General features: G+C 40.0%; 2 protein-coding genes and 1 long non-coding RNA gene across 3 annotated transcripts; 1 reads left to right on the top strand and 2 right to left on the bottom strand.

The window, feature by feature from the left end:
* Nucleotides 1-2409: 2409 nt before the first annotated feature.
* On the top strand, nucleotides 2410-6527 carry LOC117733695. The gene is made up of 4 exons (XR_004609763.1): nucleotides 2410-2955; nucleotides 4420-4451; nucleotides 5905-5931; nucleotides 6149-6527. It is a non-coding gene; the product is annotated as an uncharacterized LOC117733695 (long non-coding RNA).
* Nucleotides 6528-10568: 4041 nt separating this feature from the next.
* Nucleotides 10569-13569, bottom strand: LOC117733692 (chitin-binding domain protein cbd-1-like). The gene is made up of 4 exons (XM_034537516.1): nucleotides 13505-13569; nucleotides 12924-12955; nucleotides 11765-11791; nucleotides 10569-11553 (listed from the first exon to the last, which is right to left on the bottom strand). The coding sequence occupies exons 2-4, from the start codon at nucleotides 12946-12948 to the stop codon at nucleotides 10841-10843; spliced, it is 765 nt and encodes a 254-aa protein (XP_034393407.1). The 5' UTR covers nucleotides 12949-12955; nucleotides 13505-13569; the 3' UTR covers nucleotides 10569-10840.
* Nucleotides 13570-20520: 6951 nt separating this feature from the next.
* LOC117733693 (probable endochitinase) lies at nucleotides 20521-23542 on the bottom strand. The gene is made up of 4 exons (XM_034537517.1): nucleotides 23454-23542; nucleotides 22873-22904; nucleotides 21716-21742; nucleotides 20521-21504 (listed from the first exon to the last, which is right to left on the bottom strand). Exons 2-4 carry the CDS (start codon nucleotides 22895-22897, stop codon nucleotides 20879-20881), a joined length of 678 nt encoding a protein of 225 aa, XP_034393408.1. The 5' UTR covers nucleotides 22898-22904; nucleotides 23454-23542; the 3' UTR covers nucleotides 20521-20878.
* Nucleotides 23543-24742: the final 1200 nt, after the last annotated feature.

Here is a 24742-nt window from a genome sequence, read left to right as displayed (position 1 = left end):
AACCCTAACTTCTAACCCATAACTCACACACAAATGTTACTCTCCCATATAGTAGTAACATGTCATCCTCTCCATCTGCAAAATACGCCACACCAACAACAGAGAGCGCCAGAGCTGTGTGCTGTTGAGCCCGATGAGTTGGATAATAAAAGAATCACTGCCCTATGTAAAGCGTCTTTGAGTGTCTAGAAAAGCGCTATATACATTAGTATTATCATTATTAAATTTTGAGGGAAGTGTACTGAAAATGAGTTGGGGACATCTGTGAGTACATACAGACACAAAATCAAGTATCTTTCCGGAATAAATAAATTAAGTTAAATTAAATCAAATTAAAAATGTCCTCATTTGTATCTTCAAATAGCCTAAATTCCTAAATATTTTAGAGACAGTAAAAAGACATTTCTCCATGTTTACAAATAATGACTACCCTCTGAATACTGAAAATAAAACCCTTAACCCTAACTTCTAACCCATAACTCAAACACAAATGTTACTCTCCCATATGTCATCCTCTCCATCTGCAGATACGCCACACCAACAACAGAGAGCGCCAGAGCTGTGTGCTGTTGAGCCCGATGAGTTGGATAATAACACAATGATTATGAAGGGAGAAATGAAAAGCGACAAGCTGACTTGACCCCTACCATCTGATTTGTCCACCTCAAACTCCAGCAGGGGCTCGACGGGACCACAGACACCTGCACACTTTTAGAAAATTACAGGACTGGTCGTTGGAGGTACGGAAGACAACCCTAATCATTGGGGACTCCAACCTCTCCCAACATTTAGAAACCCACGCATACAGAAACACAGTTATCCCGGTGTTACCTTCCATCACATCAACACCATTCTCAAAACTCCCCGGTCAAGAACCCCAACATGTTATTATTTTTATTAGACCTTTATTTAACCAGGTAAAATCAAAAAGGAGAGAGAAAAGAGGAGAGAGGAGCTCAATGTATCCGTAAACGTAAAAAATAGGAAGCTGGTTCCATAAAAGAGGAGCTTGATGACTGAAGACTCTGGCCAATCTTAGTTTTTAAGACTCTAAGAACCACCGGTAGCCCCGCATTCACCAATCAAGGCTTTGTAGGTGAGGATAAGAATTTTAAATGTGATTCTTGATTTTACAGGGAGCCATTGCAGAGTAGCCTGATAAGGAATTCCAGTAGTCTAGTCTAGAAGTAACAAACACTTTTTCTGCATTGTTTTAAAACAAGATGTGCCTGATTTTTTAAATGTTACGTAGGTGAAAAAATGCAGTCCTTAAGATTTATTTTACGTGGGAGTTTAAGGATAAGTCCTGATCAAAGATAACACTGAGATTCTTTCGGGTGGTGTTGGATGCCAGGGCAATGCTATGTACAGAAACCACATCACCACATAATTGATCTCTGAGGTAGAACATGTGAGCAGTCAAGATGGTGCTCTGTTGTTGTGAGGCAGCCACAACTTGACATGACTTTATGCAAAGCAGCCCAGCTGAAGCCTCAATAGAAGAGGAGTGAGATTGGGCTGGAATAGCATACATCCGGAGAGGAAGCAGAGTTAGTAATGTGTAATCTGATGGAATAGACTACGTCGACCGCTGCCATGAAATGTGGTCTTCAGACAAGACTCCAATTGCTGTGATTATCCAAAACATATTTACCACTACCACCACCACAACAACCATGACTACTAAAACTACCAGGACACATACTGGTAACTTCTGTAATGGACGGAGCAAAGGACAATACCCCAACCCTGATGACACAGATTCTTTATAACGTTGTGCTGATGAAAGAGCCTACATCCAGGGCTGCCAACAGATTTGGTCTGCAAATACTGAATTTGCATTGACTATCCCACAACATCTACCACAATCAACCCCAAAACAACCAGCACTACCCTATATGAAAAACCTGTGAACTCTTGTTTTGGAAATAATGACGGGCACTATGGCAACCCTGCTGACCAAAGACCAAGTGGCCAGGAACTACAGGTAAAAAAAACACTTTGAACTGATCATGCCGGAAAGATAACTGTTGTTATTGATTGTGTGTTTAAATGGAGTGTTTTTTTACCACATGTTGTTGAATGAAGTAAACACAGATGTAGACTTGGCTGGATTAGTGGCTGTAACTCTCACTTTATGTAAACCTATTGGTTATGTTTAATATTTGCTGTGGCCAGAGCTGTATACTTAAAATTGTAATTAAATTGAGTGATATGAGACTGGACTTAGTTAAAGACTTGGTTATCTAACCTTAAGGTTCCTTGGACTTACTACAGTAAATGTCACACTGACTCTGCATTATGCCCTTCATTGTTTTATGTGAAGATGTATTTAGATGCAGGGCTCTACAGCAGTGGTCTTCAACAGGGTGTCTGTCGAATCTTTGGTTGATTAGACCTTTTTTTTTTTTAAAAATGTTATCCAACATATTGTAGCGAATGGTTAAATGGAGACATAGGATGTTATCTTTCAGAAATGCACACATTCAGCAACACACAGGAGCTCTCTCAAGCTGGGCACCAGTTCACTCACAGCACGAGACCTTCCTTGGGCTGATATGACCCTCTGCCTGCAACTTCCATCTATCCAAGGATAGATAAGTATATGGGTTAAAGATAAGCTTGTTTAACCCATCAAGGTTAGGCATGTTATGCGTTCTGAGATGCTCTTCTAAATATCTCTTTTGTAACTCTGGCCTTTCTCCTCTGAAGTCTGCATAACAATGCAGTTTTCCCCGAGGCTACCTTAGCTGGATGTTTGATCTTTTTCCAAAACATTCCGACGGCCACTTTTCTTCTGTGCCAGATTCCATCACTGTAAAATTGCAAAATAGGAACATTGTGACCTACATATTTGCCACACCTAGTCAGCTCCATACCCATTTAAAGCATCGCAGTGAGACATCTATCAGACATCAGTCCCAGCAGAGAGACAGTGAGCTTCTTTCACCATTTGTAAGTATACCTTTTAATTTGATTTTACAATCCACTTTTTCACTGATTTACTTTTTATTGCTACATATATTGCTATCTCATACAGGGATAATGTATGTGTGGGATACTGAGTACCAGCCTATACTTCTGACTCTATAATGATATTTTTGGCATTTGATAGCTGTATTGTACATGTAGTGACCCCGTTGCCTATCAAAACATTGTTTACTATGGTTGCTTGAAGACTAGTTTAGACGGGTGTAATAAACAGATGCAATGTCCAGTTTCTAACGTGAAAGATAATTTATTTCTGATGTTGTACATTTTCCAACACAAACCAAAAGATACGTTACCTGTCAAAACCCATTAGTCTGTTCCAAAAAATTAAAGAAATCAAAACGTTCATTGTCACCTGTTCTCACACGCGTCTAAACTAGTCTTCAAGCAACCATGGTGACCTTTTTTTTTTAATAGGCAACGGGGTCACTACATAAGTCAAAAACTGCTACTGCCAGTCTAGCAAACCCCTGGCCATAGTGCTCCTCCTGATTATATTGGCCTCTGTCTTAATTGACAGTGGCCCTACATCCCAGAGTGGTTTTGAGGTTAAACAAAACAAAAACAAACAAATGGCTCTTACAGTACATTTTTTTCTCTCAATTCTGGTCACTATATTTGACAATTTGAATGTTTATCTTGGTGAGAATGGAGAATATCCCTTAAGTGTTTTTGCCCCGAAGCTACCATAGCTGGATGTTGACAGACACGTTTCTTCTGTGCCAGTTTCCATCAGTTTACAATTGGAACATTGTGCACTACTTAATTGCCACATCTCGCCAGTTCCATACATATTTAAAGCATCGCAGTGAGACATCAGACATCAGTCCCAGCAGAGAGACAGTGTGCTTCTTTCACCATTTGTAAATCTACCTTTTAATTTGATCTTACAAACCACTTTTTCACTGATTTACTTTTTATTGCTACATATATTGTAATCTCATACAGGGAACATGTATGTGTGGGATGCTGAGTACCAGCCTATCTTTCCGATTCAATACCATACTTTTTGGCATTTAATAGCTGTATTGTACATTTTTCTCTCAATTCTGGTCACTTGACAAATTAAATGTCTATCTTTGTGAGAAGTATTATGGTGGGTACTGACTACATCAGTGGCTGTTGGTTACATCATATATGCAAAAATACACCACTTGTGTGAAATGTGTCAACAATATTTTGTTCCAATACTTTACATACACCTTTGCTTCGTGGCACTGCTGGAACAACCACAGAATATAAAACTGACCCACTTTCTAAAGACAATGCAGCAAGTTTGTATTAAGCAGTCCGGTTGTTTGACATGAAATACATTTTTTAAATTTATTAATAATAGTTTAGGGTGAGGATTTGTCTAATTAATAATTCTCTTCATATTTGTTCCACTCCATATTAATCAAATGCTTCTGTTTCTATTTACCCACATAGTGGCAACATGGGCAAGCTCACTCTAACTGCAGGTAAGGCACGCTGATCAAGTATATTTTTTTCATTTTGTTTTGTTTACTCAAATTATTATTCAATTGAATGAAATGTTATACTTTTTATAATACACACAACACACACAGTGTTGATTATCAACAATACATATTACTTTTTTATTTTTAAAAAGTAAAAAAATCTCAGAAAGTATTATCTTATTAACCTGGACAAATAAAAACAAACTCTTGTACTAGAGACCAGTAGACAAAAGATATAATACCTGCGTTTTAGTTTAGATTTGGGTGCACTGACCTGGGGCCTGTACCACGAAGCAGTATTTGGGGTTAGCAATGTAACTTCAGTGTTAAGTCTGGGTTTTCGCTTCCATGGTAGCTTCATTTCTTTCCTGGATAGATCACCATGGTTACTGAACACTTAACCTGCTCCGGAGCAGGTTATGTTTGGGGATAAGAGATCAACTCATGTAAAAGCAACGCCTCCTTACCAATCAAAGCTCGGAACGTATATCAGAAATTATTATATAACACAATTCAATCAGTTAGTTAAAGCGTTAATTCTGATTAAAAGTGACAGCTGGCAAGAAATCGCAGAACTGTGTGAATTAGTTAATCAACTGATTTAGAATATCACTGCTTCATGTGTGTATCCTGGTAAATGAATATGTTGCAGATAAATTTATATGGCATATGTGAAAAGATATTAGCCTTATTCTTTCAGCTGTAACTCTGGCGTTTTGAAACAGACTTGAGAGCAAATGAAATATAATCAGTATATATTCTCTTATCGTATGACACTTTAGACCGTTACCTGTCTCCAGTTAGTTGTATGTACACTGTGGGTGATTATAACATATGGAAAGAAAACATCTTACTGCTGAGAATTATGTTTTAAATATATTTTGTATTCAGTCTGTTTAACTGCCAGAGTTGCAGCTGAAGGAATACGGATGAATTATTGTCATACACGCTAGAAGAATACATCTAAGTAACACATTCATTGAAAATAATACACACATTTAATTATAGCCAGAGCTATTGTGTCCTATGTGTAAAGCAGTGATATTATCAATATGTTGATTTATGCATTCACACCATTGGCAATTTCTTGCCGGCTGTCCTTCCTTCATTTGTCAGTTTAAACCTTGTTACCTTAAACCTGAATTACGTGTTTAACTTCTACGTATTAGTCCGATATTATAATTCTGTCCTTGCTCTGCTGACAGCAGACTTGTCCATGTGTGTGATTGGTCAGATGCTGCAAACACTGCCCCTTTTTTATGTAAACACACTCATAACCAGATTAAGAAACCCTGGATTGATTTATGGAGTTGTTAACCATCTTAATGGGATCGCGGTTGTTAGGGTTAGTTTAACCAGATAACCAAAACATAGCCTGGGTATGTTGAACTCGCTTCGGGGTACAACTTAAGCTGAGTTTGAACCTGATACTAACCAGTCTGTCACTTTGAAGGTCTCTGTGTGATCATCGCCAGCTTGGGTAAGTTTATAACATGTATAATTCATAATTAACAGTCTTACTATTCAATAAATGATGTCCTTAACTCAACAATTGGAAAACCAGCAAGAGATGGTGTAGTTGTGATTCAATGTCATTATCTTTAATGTAATCCCCTTTTTATTTGTGTTATACAGAGCGAAAATATCTGCTCTTTCAGAAAGAGCTATTAACACAAATCTAACTATAATTATTTTAGGTTTACCTGGCCTTGTGTCATGAACTCCATTAATTGCTGGAAACCCCAGTACCATTCAAGGATACTGTCATGGAAGAGTGGATGGGCCCTACACTTACCCTGTTGACCAACATTTTTATTACATCTGTGTAGCTGGAATAACCTACGTCCAACCATGCCCTCCAGGTTTGGTGTATAAACCATTGGAAAATGCCTGTGACTATGCTTAACCCTAGCAGTACACCTAAAGGATACTGTCACGGTAGAAAAGATGGGAACTATCGCAACCCTGATGACCGACATTCAGGCCCGTAGAGATCACCCCCGCAGCCCCCGCGGTGCGGGGGGGCCTCGCGTGGCAATTTTTAATTTTTAATTTTAATTTTTATATATATATTTTTTAATCCAACACTAGACAGCGGACTCGGCTGTATTGCGGCTAAGTGTCGGCTGACTCGGCTGTGTTCCGGCTCGATGCGGCCAAATGTGAGCCACCTTTGGCACATTTCACTGTTGCCATGTCTGGCCCAGGTGTAGCTGTTACGGACATGGGCAGATTCTGTCTGAGACATGGCAACCGGTTTATCGGCAGCCATCATCGACTCTTGCCGATGATGGCTGCCGAATCTGGGCCGAATAATGTAATAAATAAATATTACATTACGTAATAACATTAAGATATCCCTCAAAGTTGTCTCTCTCATATAAAGCTACACAATAATAAAAAGTATTTTAAACTGGCTTTTTAAGTTTTAAATAATAGTTGTAAAGGCAATCGTAACAGGCAACCACTAGGGCCTCCTGCTACGCGGACTGGTGTTATTGTTGGGCCGCGGTGTATTCTGGGAGAACTACGAGGAAATTTCTCTTGAGGAAAAATGAAACGCACATTTAAAAGTGTATTGAAAATACATTAACCTTATTAAACCTATGCTCTCACTATACCCCCTGCGCCCATTATCAGACACAAGGAAAAAAACACCGTTTTTTTTAACGTTTCCTTAATTATCTCCACAACCACATCGTTGTTTAACTTCATTTCATGTTGTACAACACTGCAACCCTTTTGAGAAGACAACGGCTCTGGACAAAATAATACAAGTAACCGTAAGTAAGAAAGGTCATTTTCCAAGCTAAAACTGATCAAAACATATCTCAGAAGCTCCATGTCACAAGAGAGGCTGTCAGGTGTGGCCATCCTTAGGATAGAGAATAAACGTGTGCGCAGTTTAGATGTAAAGAGCGTGGTTAAAGACGTTGCACACAGATTTGCTAAAAGACGCGCACATATGTATTCAAATGCAAACCTGTAGAAAGTAGCCTACCGGTGTATCGACTATATGTAGTCATATTTGTTATGTTGTTGTAACATATGTTCTGTTTGAGCTGTTTGATAGGCCCTAGCATATGTTTTGTTTCTGTTGGAATACATTTGTTCTCTGTTTGAGCTGTTTTTTCTGATTGAATAAATTTCCCTCAAAAGAAAAGCTTGGGTCCTGTTTGTTTATCTTTGGATAATGACCGCCGGACAATACATTATCCCTTACATATGGGGGGGGGGGGCCTCATGTGTTTCCGTTACGGCACTGCCGACATTCTTATTAAAGCTGTGTAGGTGGATCAACCTACATCCAAAAATGCCAGGACGATTTGGTGAATAAAAGATTCATTAATCGCTGTGACGATCCCACAACAGCTCCCACTACACCAAAACTCCCACACTAACTAAAACCAGAAATACATGTACTTGAAAGCCCTGATGACCGACATTCTTTTTACAACTGTGTAGGTGGATAGAAGAACCTGCAAATGCTGCAAGTGTCACAGCCTCTCGGGAAATGCCCACTATTGCTCAATACATGTACCAGTACTTTTCATTACTAGCTGCTCTGACTTTGTAACACAAGGTAGTTTAGGCTGTATGGTATAAAACAGTTCACAGTAGGAGCACTTTTTCTTTTTAAAACCCTGGTCCTTTTTCTCTTTTTTTAATCAATAAATGTGCAAATTCTTTTGATTTTCTTTTAAGGAGAAATGTATCTTTCCAAATCTGGCAAGTAAGTCATTATTATATGTTATAGATTCTTAAAACACTGTATAATAACACAAAAGTAAAGAAACGTATTTGAATGTATCAGGTTTCTCTTTATAAACCATTTTAAATGAACTTGTATAAAACTTTTGACCTTACAAGAATGAAATTTAACCTATTGTACATCTCCTCAAACATCTCCTTGCCTGGAGCTTTCAGTGTCCATGTTACAGGCTGTTATCTTAGTAAATGTTCAGGCGTTTTAGAGATTTGTTTAGCTCCCTGAAGCAGTTCTTGTCCAGCTGAAGACAGAACCCAACCTTGCACTCCTCAAACATCCAGGGAGTGCTTTTATGGCAGAGAATACACTGTTTCTGTCCCAGGCTGGCCTTCTGTCTGTTCTTTTCCCAGTGTCCTTCTTTTTGTTCGTGGGGACAGGAAAGTGGGCCATTAAGAATGAAACAATACTAATACTATTATTTAAAACACTAAAGTATTGACTTTTACTGCAGAAACAGGCCTGGCCGTGACATGGTTGTACTTATATATAGGCTGCTCTGACATTACGGAGGGCCTCGCCAAACTAACTGAGATTCTTCTAAATTGGTGCAACATCATATCCTTTCAAGCTTCTGAGATGTTTGCCTAACGGATTAAAGTCCTCTGTTATATTGAGACATGGTATTGAATTAAATGCAGATGGAATTGCTATAAATTTAGCTACAACACTGTCAGTTAGACATCTGGTCTAGAAACCTTTTCTAAAGGCATACACTCAGGTAGTATGAAACACACGTGTAACAAAGTAGGAAAACAAATTGCTTTCGCCAGACAAATGATAACCTTTTTCGGAGTGTTTTCTGTAATTGGTGTTAAATGGAAGCTGAATTAGCAGGCTGACCAAGTAGCCAGCTGTACTGGTTCCACCATGCTTTGGTGATGGATGAGCCCAACAGCAGGTCATCTCTTCATCTATCTAATACTACAGCCTATTAGCAACATTTAGCTCCGTCTCTCTATTTTAGTTTAGACTTTTATGTGAGTGGTGCAGGACCGCTGAGGAGGTTAGCAGAATGCTAAGCTAAACTAATGGCAACAAATTCTCTCCATCTCTGAAATCTTGTGCTGATACTTTTGCTCGCTAGAGCCAAAAGTCAAATTATATCATATCTAATGTTTGTAATATCAATTTTGTCACCCAAAGACACAGCAAGGTGAATTTTAGAGGTTACTCTAGCCCACTACTCTTAGGTGATCTGTGTTTGCCTCCATTTAATTTGTTTTTCCTCCAGCTAACTTTTATTTACATTACATTACATGTAATTTAGCTGACGCTTTTATACAAAGTGACTCACAATAAGTGCATTAAACCATTTATCTCTTCTAGAGCGGTGTCTGGCGCCAGCGCTTGCAACATGAGCCAGACACTGAGGTGCAACATTGAACCGTAACTCCTCAACCTTTTGCGCTATCAACGTAATTCCAACAGATTCTGAACACTAAGAAGCGTAGCTACATTATGGTAATAGCCAGAAACAGTGTATTCTCTTCCCTGGATGTTTGAGGAGTGCAAGGTTGGGTTCTGTCTTCAGCTGGACAAGAACTGCTTCAGGGAGCTAAACAAATCTCTAAAACGCCTGAAAATTTACCAAGATAACAGCCTGTAACATGGACACTGAAAGCTCCAGGTAAAAAAACTGTTTGAGAAGATGTAAAATAGGTTCAATTTAATTCTTGTAATGTCAAAGGTTTTATACAAGTTCATTTAAAATGATTTATAAAGAGAAACCTGATGGAACCTTTCTTTACTTTTGTGTTATTGTTCAGTGTTTTAAGCATCTTTAACATATAATAATGACAAATACCTTCCAGATTTGGAAAGATACATTTCTCCTTAAAAAAAGGAAAAGAATTTGCACAAAGGATCTTTTCTGACACATTTATTGATTAAAAAAAGAGAAAAAGGACCAGGCGGCCTGTTACCATTACAGCTCTAGAAGTGTTTTAAAAAGAAAAAGTGCTCCTACTGTTTTATACAAACAGCCTAAACTATTTTTATAATTACCTTGTGTTACAAATTATGTCAGAGCAGCTAGTAATGAAAAGTACTGGTACATGTATTGAGCAATAGTGGGAGTTTCCCGAGCGGCTGTGACACTCGCCAGACAGAACAGAGCGAGTTCACAGCATGATGAAGCACTGAAGCTCTATTGCATGGGATATTAGTTGTTTTTCTTTCTTTAAATTGTAGGATTTAATGTGTCATTTCTTTCTACCAAATTCAAAGTAAATACTTTTTTACTTAAAGAACAACCAAACATCGATCAAAACCCTCAAAAAACATGCCAGTTGAAGTCTGGTATATTTGTGCTATTTTATTGATTCATTGTTTCATTATTTTTACCACCGTAATATTATTTTTGTATTTACATTCATACAAAGAGCACATACATATACATACAATATGCAACATCTCTGTCATAATGTAAGAATCACAGGAAATTGTACATTTAACAGAATTTGACAATGTCCAAATACGGTGCTGTGATTTTGTGGAGTTGTAGTGGAGGTGGTTGTTTTTGTGGTAGTGGGTGTGGGGTTTGCTTCTGGGGATAGCTATTGCAGCATTGTCTAAAGACAAGATTTTGGGGGCAATTTTACAGTATCCTTTAGGTTTACTGCTAGGTTTGAGCAGGATAGTCACATGCATTTTTGCATGGTCTATACACCAAACCTGCTGGGCATGGTTGGACGTAGGTTTTTCCAGCTACACATTGATAAAAAGTGTGTAGGTCATCAGGGTTGCGGTAGTTCCCATCTGCTCTTCCTTGACAGTATCCTTGAAGTGTACTGGCAGTTGGAGCAGGATAGTCACAATAATCTTTGGATGGGTTATACACCAAACCTGCTGGGCATGGTTGGACGTAGGTGTTTCCAGCTACACATTGATAAAAAGTGTGTAGGTCATCAGGGTTAGCGTAGTTCCCATCCACTTTTCCGTGACAGAATCCTTGAAGTGTACTGGTAGTTGGAGCAGGATAGTCACAATAATCTTTGGATGGGTTATACACCAAACCTGCTGGGCATGGTTGGACGTAGGTGTTTCCAGCTACACATTGATAAAAAGTGTGTAGGTCATCAGGGTTAGCGTAGTTCCCATCCACTTTTCCGTGACAGAATCCTTGAAGTGTACTGGTAGTTGGAGCAGGATAGTCACAATAATCTTTGGATGGGTTATACACCAAACCTGCTGGGCATGGTTGGACGTAGGTGTTTCCAGCTACACATTGATAAAAAGTGTGTTGGTCATCAGGGTTAGCGTAGTTCCCATCCAATCTTCCATTACAGGGGTTTCCAGGAAGTAATGTAGTTCCTGTCACAAGGCCAGGTAAACCTAAAAGTCAGATTTGTGTTAATAGCTCTTTCTGAAAGAGCAGATATTTTCACTCTGCAAAACACAAATGTATAAATGTAATTACATTTAAAAAAAAGACATTGAATCACCACTACCCCATCCCTTGCTGGTTTTCCAATTGTTGATTCAAGGACATCATTTATTGAATAGTAAGACTGTTAATTATGAATTATACATGTTATAAACTTACCCAAGCTGGCGATGATCACACAGAGACCTTCAAAGTGACAGACTGGTTAGTATCGGGTTTAAACTCAGCTTAAGTTGTACCCTGAAGCGAGTTCAACATACCCAGGCTATGTTTTGGTTATCTGGTTAAACTAACCCTAACAACCGCGATCCCATTAAGATGGTTATCTATTCTGTAAATCAATCCAGGGTTTCTTAATCTGGTTATGAGCATGTTCACATAAAAAGAGGCAGTGTTTGCAGCATCTGACCAATCACACACATGGACAAGTCTGCTGTCAGCAGAGCGAGGACAACATTATAATATCGAACTAATACGTAGAAGTTAAACACGTAATTCAGGTTTAAGGTAACAAGGTTTAAACTGACAAATGAAGGAAGGACAGCCGGCCAGAAATTTCCTACTGCGTGAATGCAAAAATCAACATATTGATAATATCACTGTTTCATATATAGGACACAATAGCTCTGGGTATAATTAAATGTGTGTATTATTTTCAATGAATGCGTTACTTAAATGTATTCTTCTAGCGTGTATGACAATAATTCATCCGTATTCCTTCAGCTGCAACTCTGGCGGTGTTAAACAGACTGAATACAAAATATATTTAAAAACATAATTCTCAGCAGTAAGATGTTTTCTTTGCATATGTTATAATCACCCACAGTGTACATACAAGTAACCAGAGACAGGTAACACTACAACGCACAGTCAAAACTGTCATTTGATAAGAGAATATATACTGATTAAATTTCATTTGCTCTCAAGTCCGTTTCACAATGCCAGGGTTACAGCTGAAAGAATAAGGCTAACATATTGTCACATCTGCAACGTATTCATTTACCAGGATACACACATGAAGCAGTGATATTCCAAAACAGTTAATTAACTAATTTTGTTTTTCCATTTTAAAAATAAAAAAGTAATATGTATTCTTGATAACATTTCATTCAATTGAACAATTATAAGTAAACAAAACTAAATTAAAATAATTTCAATAAAAAATTCATCAATCCACTAAGCAATGTAAAGACAAGGACCTGTTTAAGACAATGTTGGGCCAATGATTTAAGTACTTTGGAAGATATCATTGGAGATAAGTTATAAAATATGTTTTTGACCCTTTAAAAAAAACATTTACTTGATTGGCGTGCCTTACCTGCAGTTAGAGTGAGCTTGCCCATGTTGCCACTATGTGGGTAAATAGAAACAGAAGCATTTGATTAATATGCAGCGGAAGAAATATGAAGAGAATTAGTAATTAGACAAATATTCACCCTGAATTATTATTAATAAATTAAAACATATATTTCTAGTCAGACAACCACACAGCATAATACAAACTTGCTGCATTGTTTTTAGAAAGTGGGTCAGTTTCATATTCTGTGGTTGTTCCAGCAGTGCCACGAAGCAAAGGTTTAATCAAAGTCTTGGAACAAAATATCTTTGACACATTTCACACATATATGATGTAACCAAGAGCCAAGTAGTAGATGTAGTCAGAATCCATCAAAATACTTAATATTCTCCATTCTCGACAAGATAAACATTTAAATTGTCAAACTGACTAGAATTGAGAGAAAAATGTACAATACAGCTATCAAATGCCAAACGTATTGGTATGGAGTCGATAAGATATACACATACATTATCCCTGTGTGGAATAGCAATATATTTATCAATAAAAAGTAAATCAGTAAAAAAGTGGTTGGTAGGATCAAATTAAAAAGGTATACTTACAAATGGTGAAGGAAGCAGGATGTCTCTCTGCTGGGACTGATGTCTGATAGATGTCTCACTGCGATGCTTTATATGGGTATCGAGCTGACGAGGTGTGGCAATTGGGCACAATGTTCCAATTGTAAACTGATGGAAACTGGCACAGAAGAAAAGTGTCTGTCAACATCCACCTATGGGAGCCTCGGGGCAAAACTACATTGTTGATGGCAGACGTCAGAGGAGGATGGTCAGACTGGTACCTCATATTACCACTAGTTACAAAAGAGGTATTTAGAAGAGCATCTCAGAACGCATAACATGCTAAACCTTGAAAGATGGGTTAAGATTATCTTTTACCCATATCGTGCTGTGAGTGAACTGGTGCCCAGCTTGAGAGAGCTCCTGTGTGTTGCTGGATGTGAGCATTTCTGAAAGATAACATCCTATGTCTCCATTTATCCATTCGCTACAATTTGTTGGATACAAAAGTAATTAAAAAAAGGTCTAATCAACCAAAGATTCCACGGACACCCTGTTGAAGACCACTGCTGTAGAGCCCTGCATCTAAATACATCTTCACATAAAACAATGAAGAGCATAATGCAGAGTCAGTGTGACATTTACTGTAGTAAGTCCAAGGAACCTTAAGGTTAGATAACCAAGTATTTAACTAAGTCCAGTCTCATATCACTCAATTTAATTACAATTTTAAGTATACAGCTCTGGGCACAGCAAATAATAAACATAACCAATAGGTTTACATAAAGTGAGAGTTACAGCCATTAATCCAGCCAAGTCTACATCTGTGTTTACTTCATTGCTCTGATCAGTTCAAAGTGTGGTTTTCACCTGTAGTTCCTAGCCAGTTGCTAATAGATTCCCTGAGATCAACAAAACAACACCATGTAGACGTACATGACTTACGGTATGTCAAATACACTAATTATTGAGAAGTAACAATACATACACAGAACAAGGACAGTTTCCTTTTTGAATTGAGGAACAGAATGTAAGGGATTATAAATTCGCACCCACCTCACACCCAATTTTCTGAGAAGCTGTGGGTGTGGGCTATCTGGCACAGTTTGCAGTTGTATAACATTCTTTGGTCAGCAGGGTTGCCATAGTGCCCGTCATTATTTTCAAAACAAGAGTTCACAGGTTTTTCATATAGGGTAGTGCTAGTTGTTTTGTGGTTGGTCGTGGAAGATGACTTGGGATAGTCAATGCAAATTCAGTATTTGCAGACCAAATCTGTTGACAGCGTTGGATGTAGGCTCTTTCATCAGCACAACGTTATAAAGAATCTGTGTCATCAGGGTTGGGGTATTGGCCTTTGCTCCGTCCATTACAGAAGTTACCAGTATGTGTCCTGGTAGTTTTAGTAGTCATGGTTGTTGTGGTGGTGGTAGTGGTAAATATGTTTTGGATAATCACAGCAAGAGTTCACAGGTTTTTCATATAGGGTAGTGATGGTTGTTTTGGGGTGGTAGTTGTGGGATAGTTAATGCAAATTCAGTATTTGCAGACCAAATTTGTTGACAGCGTTGGATGTAGGCTCTGTGTCATCAGGGTTGGGGTATTGGCCTTTGCTCTGTCCATTACAGAAGTTACCAATATGTGTCCTGGTAGTTTTAGTAGTCATGGTTGTTGTGGTGGTGGTAGTGGGAAGTGTTGTTGGATACTCACAATTATTGCAGTATTGGCTTCACACACATTTTGTCTGGAAGCGTTGGTTGTATCTTATTCTAGCCCAATCTCACTCCTCCTCCTCTTCTATTGAGGCTTCAGCTGGGCTGCTTTGCATAAAGTCATGTCAAGGTGTGGCTGCCTCACAACAACAGAGCGCCATCTTGACTGCTCTGTGGTACCTCAGAGATTCATTATCTGGTGATGTGGTTTCTGTAGATGGCATTGCCCTGGCATCCAACACCACCGTAAAGAATCTCAGTGTTATCTTTGATCAGGACTTGTCCTTTAACTCCCAAGTAAAAAAAATCTTCACTTGCCTAACATTTAAAAAAATCAGGCACATCCTGTTTTAAAGCGATGCAGAAAAACTGGTTCAAGTGGTTGTTTCTTCTACACTAGATTACTGGACTTCCTTATTATCAAGCTGCTCTAATAAATATCTTAAGTCCCTCCAGTTGATCCAGAATGCTGCAGCTCGTGTACTCACAAAAACTAAGAAAAGAGATCACATTACTCCTGTATTAGCTGCTTTGCACTGGCTCCCTGTAAAATCAAGAATAACATTTAGAATTCTTCTCCTCACCTACAAAGCCTTGATTGGTGATACACCTTCATATCTTAAGGAGCTTGTAGTACCATATTGCCCCACTAGAGAGCTGCGCTCACTAAATGCAGGGCTACTTGTGGTTCCTAGAGTCCTAAAAAGTAGGATGGGAGCAAGAGCCTTCAGTTATCAAGCTCCTCTTTTATGGAACCAGCTTCCACTTTCAGTCCGGGGGGCAGGACACAGTCACCTTATTTAAGTGTAGACTTAAGACTTTCCTGTTTAATAGTGCTTATAGTTAGGGCTGAATCAGGTTTGCCCTGGTAATCATTTTCTTTTATACAAGTACTGGAAAGGCAAAATTTAGATGGGCACACTGGTTCTGATCGATATCTGAAGCCAAGAACTCTCAATCCTTTGCTCTATTTTCAACCAAGCTGTTATAGTATGTAGTGTCACGGGCTGTCGCTAGGACAGGCTAGCCTGGGGTGGTGCAAAGAGAGAGATGAACACAGGCACGTCCGAGGGTATTTAACAAAAAGTCCAGGTTTATTTCCCATCCCACCAGCAAGGTAACATCCAAAAACAACAAAGTATCAAAAAAAAGGTCCAGTTAGATAACACAAAACATCCCGGAGGAGAAAGTGGTTAATTAACCAAACAAAAACTCAACCCTGGTGAATCCCGGCTACGAGGTCCTCTCCCTTGTTGTCCTCTTCCAGGTGCTCGTGGGTTCACCTTCCGCTCTTCTTTCTCCTTCCCAGGTGCTCTCCCTTAAGTCTCCCAGCCCTGCCTCAATCAGGTGCCTTAAGCAGCTGCAGCTGGGTGAGCGGTGAGGCAGGCTGGGAGATGTAGTTTTTGCACTGGTGGCCACTCTGTAGCACCCCTCCACTACCTGTCCCCTTGTGATGCCACATATCCCTCTCCCCGGGCCTGACGTCCTCGGCAGGGTGAATGAGCACCAGAAGGCATCACGGCGGGACAGGGCATCTGCGTTGCCATGGCGTCGCCCTGGCCTGTGAATGACAGAGAAGTTAAACGGCTGGAGGCTTAAAAACCACCTAGTCACCCTGCTGTTTGTTTCCTTATTTTTTGCCATCCATTGCAAAGGTGAATGATCTGTTACCAGAGTGAGCCTCCTTCCAAGCAGGTAATATTTGAGGGTTTCCAGGGCCCATTTCAACGCTAGGCACTCTTTCTCCACTGTGGCATAGTTCTTCTCCCTTGGCAGCAACTTCCGGCTCAAATACAGAACGGGGTGTTCCTCACCTTCCTTCATCTGGGCTAAGACAGCACCCAGGCCCATCTCAGAAGCATCTGCCTGGACCACGAACTCCTTGCTAAAGTCGGGGGCCATCAGGACTGGTTTCGAACACAAGGCCCTCTTCAGGTCGTTAAAGGCCTCTTCTGCCGCCGGGCACCATGTCACCATACGGGAATGTTTCTTGGTCGTCAGTTCGGTGAGAGGGGCCGCTATCACAGAGAAATCCGGGATAAAACGTCTGTAATAATTGGCCAGGCCCAAGAAGGATCTCACCTGTTTTTTGGTCAACGGCTTTGGCCAGTCTTGGATGGCAGCGAGTTTCGCATCCTGGGGTTTCACAAGGCCCCGCCCGATGGTGTACCCCAAGTAGTTGGTCTCCCCAAACGCCAGCCTACACTTTTTGGGGTTGGCGGTCAAGCCTGCCTGTCGGAGGGAGTCGAGGACCTTCTGAACCCGTGGTAGGTGTCTCTCCCAGTCTGGGCTCTGAATTACCACATCATCCAGATAGGCCGCTGCATATTCTCGATGGGGTTTCAGTACTTGGTCCATCAGGCGCTGGAAGGTGGCGGGGGCTCCAAACAGGCCAAAAGGCATCATCCGGTACTGCCAGAGGCCTCCCGGGGTGGCAAAGGCTGTCTTCTCCTTCGACCCTGGAGACAATGGAACCTGCCAATAACCTTTGGTGAGATCCAGGGTGGTTAGGAAACGTGCCTGGCCAGGCTTTCAATTAGCTCATCGACACGAGGCATGGAATATGCATCAAATTCAGAAATGTCGTTTACTTTTCTGAAATCATTACAGAACCGGGCTGTTCCGTCCGGTTTGTCAGCCAGGACAATGGGGCTTGACCAGGCACTCTTGGATTCCTCAATCACGTTCAACGCCAGCATCTTCCTTACCTCCTCGTTAATCAGCTTCTTGCGGGCCTCCGGCACCTGATATGGCTTTTGGTTCACCGTTTTTCCCGGCTGGGTGCGTACTTCATGTTCCACCAGGTGGGTGTAGCCTGGGAGGGATGAAAATACCTCCTGATTTCCTTCTACCAGCTCCTTTACCTGCTGCCGCTGGTGCGGAGAGAGGTCCGGGCCTAACTGCACCTCGTCCCGGGCGGGTTCTCTCGACTCTCTGGGGGGAAGGCCATTGAACAACACCTCTCGCTCATGCCATTTCTTTAGGAGGTTAATATGATAGATTTGCTCACCTTTCCTCTTCCCTGTTTGTCGTACTTTGTAATTGACTTCCCCAACCTTTTCAATTACTTCAAAGGGCCCCTGTCAAGTAGCCAAGAACTTACATTCCACAGTGGGGACAAGAACTAGGACTCTGTCTCCTGGGTTGAATTCCCTGGTTGTGCTGCTCGGTTATAGGCGGCCCTTTGATCCCTCTGAGCCTTCTCCATGTGTTCCTTCACAATGGGGAACACAGCTGCCATCCGGTCCCGCATCGCCCCCACGTGTTCAATCATGGTACGATGGGGACAGGGTTGCTCCTCCCACGTCTCCTTGGCGATGTCCAGAAGGCCCCTGGGTTTGTGAGAATACAACAGGTCAAAGGGTGAGAAGCCAGTGGAAGCCTGAGGCACCTCTCTTACCGCAAACAGAAGGTAGGGTAACAGCTGGTCCCAGTTTCTTCCGTCTTTGTCAATGGCCTTCCTCAGCATGGCTTTGAGGGTCTTGTTGAACCTCTCCACTAGCCCATCTGTCTGGGGGTGGTAGACCGAGGTTCTCACCTGTTTCACGTGTAACAGCGCACACAACTCCTTGGTGACCCTCGACATAAAGGGGGTCCCCTGGTCGGTAAGAATCTCCTTTGGAATCCCCACGCGGCTGCTGAAGAGGAACAGTTCTTTTGCTATTTGTTTAGCATTGGCCTTTCTTAAAGGGACGGCTTCTGGATAACGGGTGGCGTAGTCCACTATGACCAAGATGTACTGGTGCCCCCGGACACTTTTGGGCAGGGGACCCACAATATCCATGCCTACTCGTTCAAAGGGGGTTTCTATAATAGGCAAAGGGATAAGGGGGTTCCGGTACGTCGGTTTCGGAGCGGTGACCTGACAATCTGGGCAGCTGCGGCAGTAGTTCTCTATCTCCTTGTGGACTCCGGGCCAAAAAAAACTCTGTAACACCCTCTCTTTAGTCTTCTCTACGCCCAAGTGCGCTCCCAGCAAGTGAGTGTGGGCCAACTGCAGAACTGTGGAGCGGTGAGGTAACCCTAACCCCTAACCCTTCTCTCCATCTCTGAAATCTTGTGCTGATACTTTTGCTCGCTAGAGCCAAAAGTCAAATTATATCATATCTAATGTTTGTAATATCAATTTTGTCACCCAAAGACACAGCAAGGTGAATTTTAGAGGTTACTCTAGCCCACTACTCTTAGGTGATCTGTGTTTGCCTCCATTTAATTTGTTTTTCCTCCAGCTAACTTTTATTTACATTACATTACATGTAATTTAGCTGACGCTTTTATACAAAGTGACTCACAATAAGTGCATTAAACCATTTATCTCTTCTAGAGCGGTGTCTGGCGCCAGCGCTTGCAACATGAGCCAGACACTGAGGTGCAACATTGAACCGTAACTCCTCAACCTTTTGCGCTATCAACGTAATTCCAACAGATTCTGAACACTAAGAAGCGTAGCTACATTATGGTAATAGCCAGAAACAGTGTATTCTCTTCCCTGGATGTTTGAGGAGTGCAAGGTTGGGTTCTGTCTTCAGCTGGACAAGAACTGCTTCAGGGAGCTAAACAAATCTCTAAAACGCCTGAAAATTTACCAAGATAACAGCCTGTAACATGGACACTGAAAGCTCCAGGTAAAAAAACTGTTTGAGAAGATGTAAAATAGGTTCAATTTAATTCTTGTAATGTCAAAGGTTTTATACAAGTTCATTTAAAATGATTTATAAAGAGAAACCTGATGGAACCTTTCTTTACTTTTGTGTTATTGTTCAGTGTTTTAAGCATCTTTAACATATAATAATGACAAATACCTTCCAGATTTGGAAAGATACATTTCTCCTTAAAAAAAGGAAAAGAATTTGCACAAAGGATCTTTTCTGACACATTTATTGATTAAAAAAAGAGAAAAAGGACCAGGCGGCCTGTTACCATTACAGCTCTAGAAGTGTTTTAAAAAGAAAAAGTGCTCCTACTGTTTTATACAAACAGCCTAAACTATTTTTATAATTACCTTGTGTTACAAATTATGTCAGAGCAGCTAGTAATGAAAAGTACTGGTACATGTATTGAGCAATAGTGGGAGTTTCCCGAGCGGCTGTGACACTCGCCAGACAGAACAGAGCGAGTTCACAGCATGATGAAGCACTGAAGCTCTATTGCATGGGATATTAGTTGTTTTTCTTTCTTTAAATTGTAGGATTTAATGTGTCATTTCTTTCTACCAAATTCAAAGTAAATACTTTTTTACTTAAAGAACAACCAAACATCGATCAAAACCCTCAAAAAACATGCCAGTTGAAGTCTGGTATATTTGTGCTATTTTATTGATTCATTGTTTCATTATTTTTACCACCGTAATATTATTTTTGTATTTACATTCATACAAAGAGCACATACATATACATACAATATGCAACATCTCTGTCATAATGTAAGAATCACAGGAAATTGTACATTTAACAGAATTTGACAATGTCCAAATACGGTGCTGTGATTTTGTGGAGTTGTAGTGGAGGTGGTTGTTTTTGTGGTAGTGGGTGTGGGGTTTGCTTCTGGGGATAGCTATTGCAGCATTGTCTAAAGACAAGATTTTGGGGGCAATTTTACAGTATCCTTTAGGTTTACTGCTAGGTTTGAGCAGGATAGTCACATGCATTTTTGCATGGTCTATACACCAAACCTGCTGGGCATGGTTGGACGTAGGTTTTTCCAGCTACACATTGATAAAAGTGTGTAGGTCATCAGGGTTGCGGTAGTTCCCATCTGCTCTTCCTTGACAGTATCCTTGAAGTGTACTGGCAGTTGGAGCAGGATAGTCACAATAATCTTTGGATGGGTTATACACCAAACCTGCTGGGCATGGTTGGACGTAGGTGTTTCCAGCTACACATTGATAAAAAGTGTGTAGGTCATCAGGGTTAGCGTAGTTCCCATCCACTTTTCCGTGACAGAATCCTTGAAGTGTACTGGTAGTTGGAGCAGGATAGTCACAATAATCTTTGGATGGGTTATACACCAAACCTGCTGGGCATGGTTGGACGTAGGTGTTTCCAGCTACACATTGATAAAAAGTGTGTAGGTCATCAGGGTTAGCGTAGTTCCCATCCACTTTTCCGTGACAGAATCCTTGAAGTGTACTGGTAGTTGGAGCAGGATAGTCACAATAATCTTTGGATGGGTTATACACCAAACCTGCTGGGCATGGTTGGACGTAGGTGTTTCCAGCTACACATTGATAAAAAGTGTGTTGGTCATCAGGGTTAGCGTAGTTCCCATCCAATCTTCCATTACAGGGGTTTCCAGGAAGTAATGTAGTTCCTGTCACAAGGCCAGGTAAACCTAAAAGTCAGATTTGTGTTAATAGCTCTTTCTGAAAGAGCAGATATTTTCACTCTGCAAAACACAAATGTATAAATGTAATTACATTTAAAAAAAAGACATTGAATCACCACTACCCCATCCCTTGCTGGTTTTCCAATTGTTGATTCAAGGACATCATTTATTGAATAGTAAGACTGTTAATTATGAATTATACATGTTATAAACTTACCCAAGCTGGCGATGATCACACAGAGACCTTCAAAGTGACAGACTGGTTAGTATCGGGTTTAAACTCAGCTTAAGTTGTACCCTGAAGCGAGTTCAACATACCCAGGCTATGTTTTGGTTATCTGGTTAAACTAACCCTAACAACCGCGATCCCATTAAGATGGTTATCTATTCTGTAAATCAATCCAGGGTTTCTTAATCTGGTTATGAGCATGTTCACATAAAAAAGAGGCAGTGTTTGCAGCATCTGACCAATCACACACATGGACAAGTCTGCTGTCAGCAGAGCGAGGACAACATTATAATATCGAACTAATACGTAGAAGTTAAACACGTAATTCAGGTTTAAGGTAACAAGGTTTAAACTGACAAATGAAGGAAGGACAGCCGGCCAGAAATTTCCTACTGCGTGAATGCAAAAATCAACATATTGATAATATCACTGTTTCATATATAGGACACAATAGCTCTGGGTATAATTAAATGTGTGTATTATTTTCAATGAATGCGTTACTTAAATGTATTCTTCTAGCGTGTATGACAATAATTCATCCGTATTCCTTCAGCTGCAACTCTGGCGGTGTTAAACAGACTGAATACAAAATATATTTAAAAACATAATTCTCAGCAGTAAGATGTTTTCTTTGCATATGTTATAATCACCCACAGTGTACATACAAGTAACCAGAGACAGGTAACACTACAACGCACAGTCAAAACTGTCATTTGATAAGAGAATATATACTGATTAAATTTCATTTGCTCTCAAGTCCGTTTCACAATGCCAGGGTTACAGCTGAAAGAATAAGGCTAACATATTGTCACATCTGCAACGTATTCATTTACCAGGATACACACATGAAGCAGTGATATTCCAAAACAGTTAATTAACTAATTTTGTTTTTCCATTTTAAAATAAAAAAGTAATATGTATTCTTGATAACATTTCATTCAATTGAACAATTATAAGTAAACAAAACTAAATTAAAATAATTTCAATAAAAAATTCATCAATCCACTAAGCAATGTAAAGACAAGGACCTGTTTAAGACAATGTTGGGCCAATGATTTAAGTACTTTGGAAGATATCATTGGAGATAAGTTATAAAATATGTTTTGACCCTTTAAAAAAACATTTACTTGATTGGCGTGCCTTACCTGCAGTTAGAGTGAGCTTGCCCATGTTGCCACTATGTGGGTAAATAGAAACAGAAGCATTTGATTAATATGCAGCGGAAGAAATATGAAGAGAATTAGTAATTAGACAAATATTCACCCTGAATTATTATTAATAAATTAAAACATATATTTCTAGTCAGACAACCACACAGCATAATACAAACTTGCTGCATTGTTTTTAGAAAGTGGGTCAGTTTCATATTCTGTGGTTGTTCCAGCAGTGCCACGAAGCAAAGGTTTAATCAAAGTCTTGGAACAAAATATCTTTGACACATTTCACACATATATGATGTAACCAAGAGCCAAGTAGTAGATGTAGTCAGAATCCATCAAAATACTTAATATTCTCCATTCTCGACAAGATAAACATTTAAATTGTCAAACTGACTAGAATTGAGAGAAAAATGTACAATACAGCTATCAAATGCCAAACGTATTGGTATGGAGTCGATAAGATATACACATACATTATCCCTGTGTGGAATAGCAATATATTTATCAATAAAAAGTAAATCAGTAAAAAAGTGGTTGGTAGGATCAAATTAAAAAGGTATACTTACAAATGGTGAAGGAAGCAGGATGTCTCTCTGCTGGGACTGATGTCTGATAGATGTCTCACTGCGATGCTTTATATGGGTATCGAGCTGACGAGGTGTGGCAATTGGGCACAATGTTCCAATTGTAAACTGATGGAAACTGGCACAGAAGAAAAGTGTCTGTCAACATCCACCTATGGGAGCCTCGGGGCAAAACTACATTGTTGATGGCAGACGTCAGAGGAGGATGGTCAGACTGGTACCTCATATTACCACTAGTTACAAAAGAGGTATTTAGAAGAGCATCTCAGAACGCATAACATGCTAAACCTTGAAAGATGGGTTAAGATTATCTTTTACCCATATCGTGCTGTGAGTGAACTGGTGCCCAGCTTGAGAGAGCTCCTGTGTGTTGCTGGATGTGAGCATTTCTGAAAGATAACATCCTATGTCTCCATTTATCCATTCGCTACAATTTGTTGGATACAAAAGTAATTAAAAAAAGGTCTAATCAACCAAAGATTCCACGGACACCCTGTTGAAGACCACTGCTGTAGAGCCCTGCATCTAAATACATCTTCACATAAAACAATGAAGAGCATAATGCAGAGTCAGTGTGACATTTACTGTAGTAAGTCCAAGGAACCTTAAGGTTAGATAACCAAGTATTTAACTAAGTCCAGTCTCATATCACTCAATTTAATTACAATTTTAAGTATACAGCTCTGGGCACAGCAAATAATAAACATAACCAATAGGTTTACATAAAGTGAGAGTTACAGCCATTAATCCAGCCAAGTCTACATCTGTGTTTACTTCATTGCTCTGATCAGTTCAAAGTGTGGTTTTCACCTGTAGTTCCTAGCCAGTTGCTAATAGATTCCCTGAGATCAACAAAACAACACCATGTAGACGTACATGACTTACGGTATGTCAAATACACTAATTATTGAGAAGTAACAATACATACACAGAACAAGGACAGTTTCCTTTTTGAATTGAGGAACAGAATGTAAGGGATTATAAATTCGCACCCACCTCACACCCAATTTTCTGAGAAGCTGTGGGTGTGGGCTATCTGGCACAGTTTGCAGTTGTATAACATTCTTTGGTCAGCAGGGTTGCCATAGTGCCCGTCATTATTTTCAAAACAAGAGTTCACAGGTTTTTCATATAGGGTAGTGCTAGTTGTTTTGTGGTTGGTCGTGGAAGATGACTTGGGATAGTCAATGCAAATTCAGTATTTGCAGACCAAATCTGTTGACAGCGTTGGATGTAGGCTCTTTCATCAGCACAACGTTATAAAGAATCTG

Source organism: Cyclopterus lumpus, chromosome 7 (genome assembly GCF_009769545.1).
Source record: "Cyclopterus lumpus isolate fCycLum1 chromosome 7, fCycLum1.pri, whole genome shotgun sequence".
Lineage (NCBI taxonomy): Eukaryota > Metazoa > Chordata > Actinopteri > Perciformes > Cyclopteridae > Cyclopterus > Cyclopterus lumpus.
Note: the sequence above shows the minus strand (reverse complement) of the source record. Positions and strands in the feature narration are given on the sequence as shown.

What these genes read in the sequence shown, in the direction of transcription:
- LOC117733692 (XM_034537516.1), bottom strand. Translation starts at nt 12,948, where the DNA reads ATGGGCAAGCTCACTCTAACTGCAG. An exon ending in CAAGCTCACTCTAACTGCAG is followed by an intron (nt 11,792 to 12,923) that starts GTAAGGCACGCC and finishes GTCACTTTGAAG; the next exon opens with GTCTCTGTGTGATCATCGCC. An exon ending in TGTGATCATCGCCAGCTTGG is followed by an intron (nt 11,554 to 11,764) that starts GTAAGTTTATAA and finishes TCTGACTTTTAG; the next exon opens with GTTTACCTGGCCTTGTGACA.
- LOC117733693 (XM_034537517.1), bottom strand. Translation starts at nt 22,897, where the DNA reads ATGGGCAAGCTCACTCTAACTGCAG. An exon ending in CAAGCTCACTCTAACTGCAG is followed by an intron (nt 21,743 to 22,872) that starts GTAAGGCACGCC and finishes GTCACTTTGAAG; the next exon opens with GTCTCTGTGTGATCATCGCC. An exon ending in TGTGATCATCGCCAGCTTGG is followed by an intron (nt 21,505 to 21,715) that starts GTAAGTTTATAA and finishes TCTGACTTTTAG; the next exon opens with GTTTACCTGGCCTTGTGACA.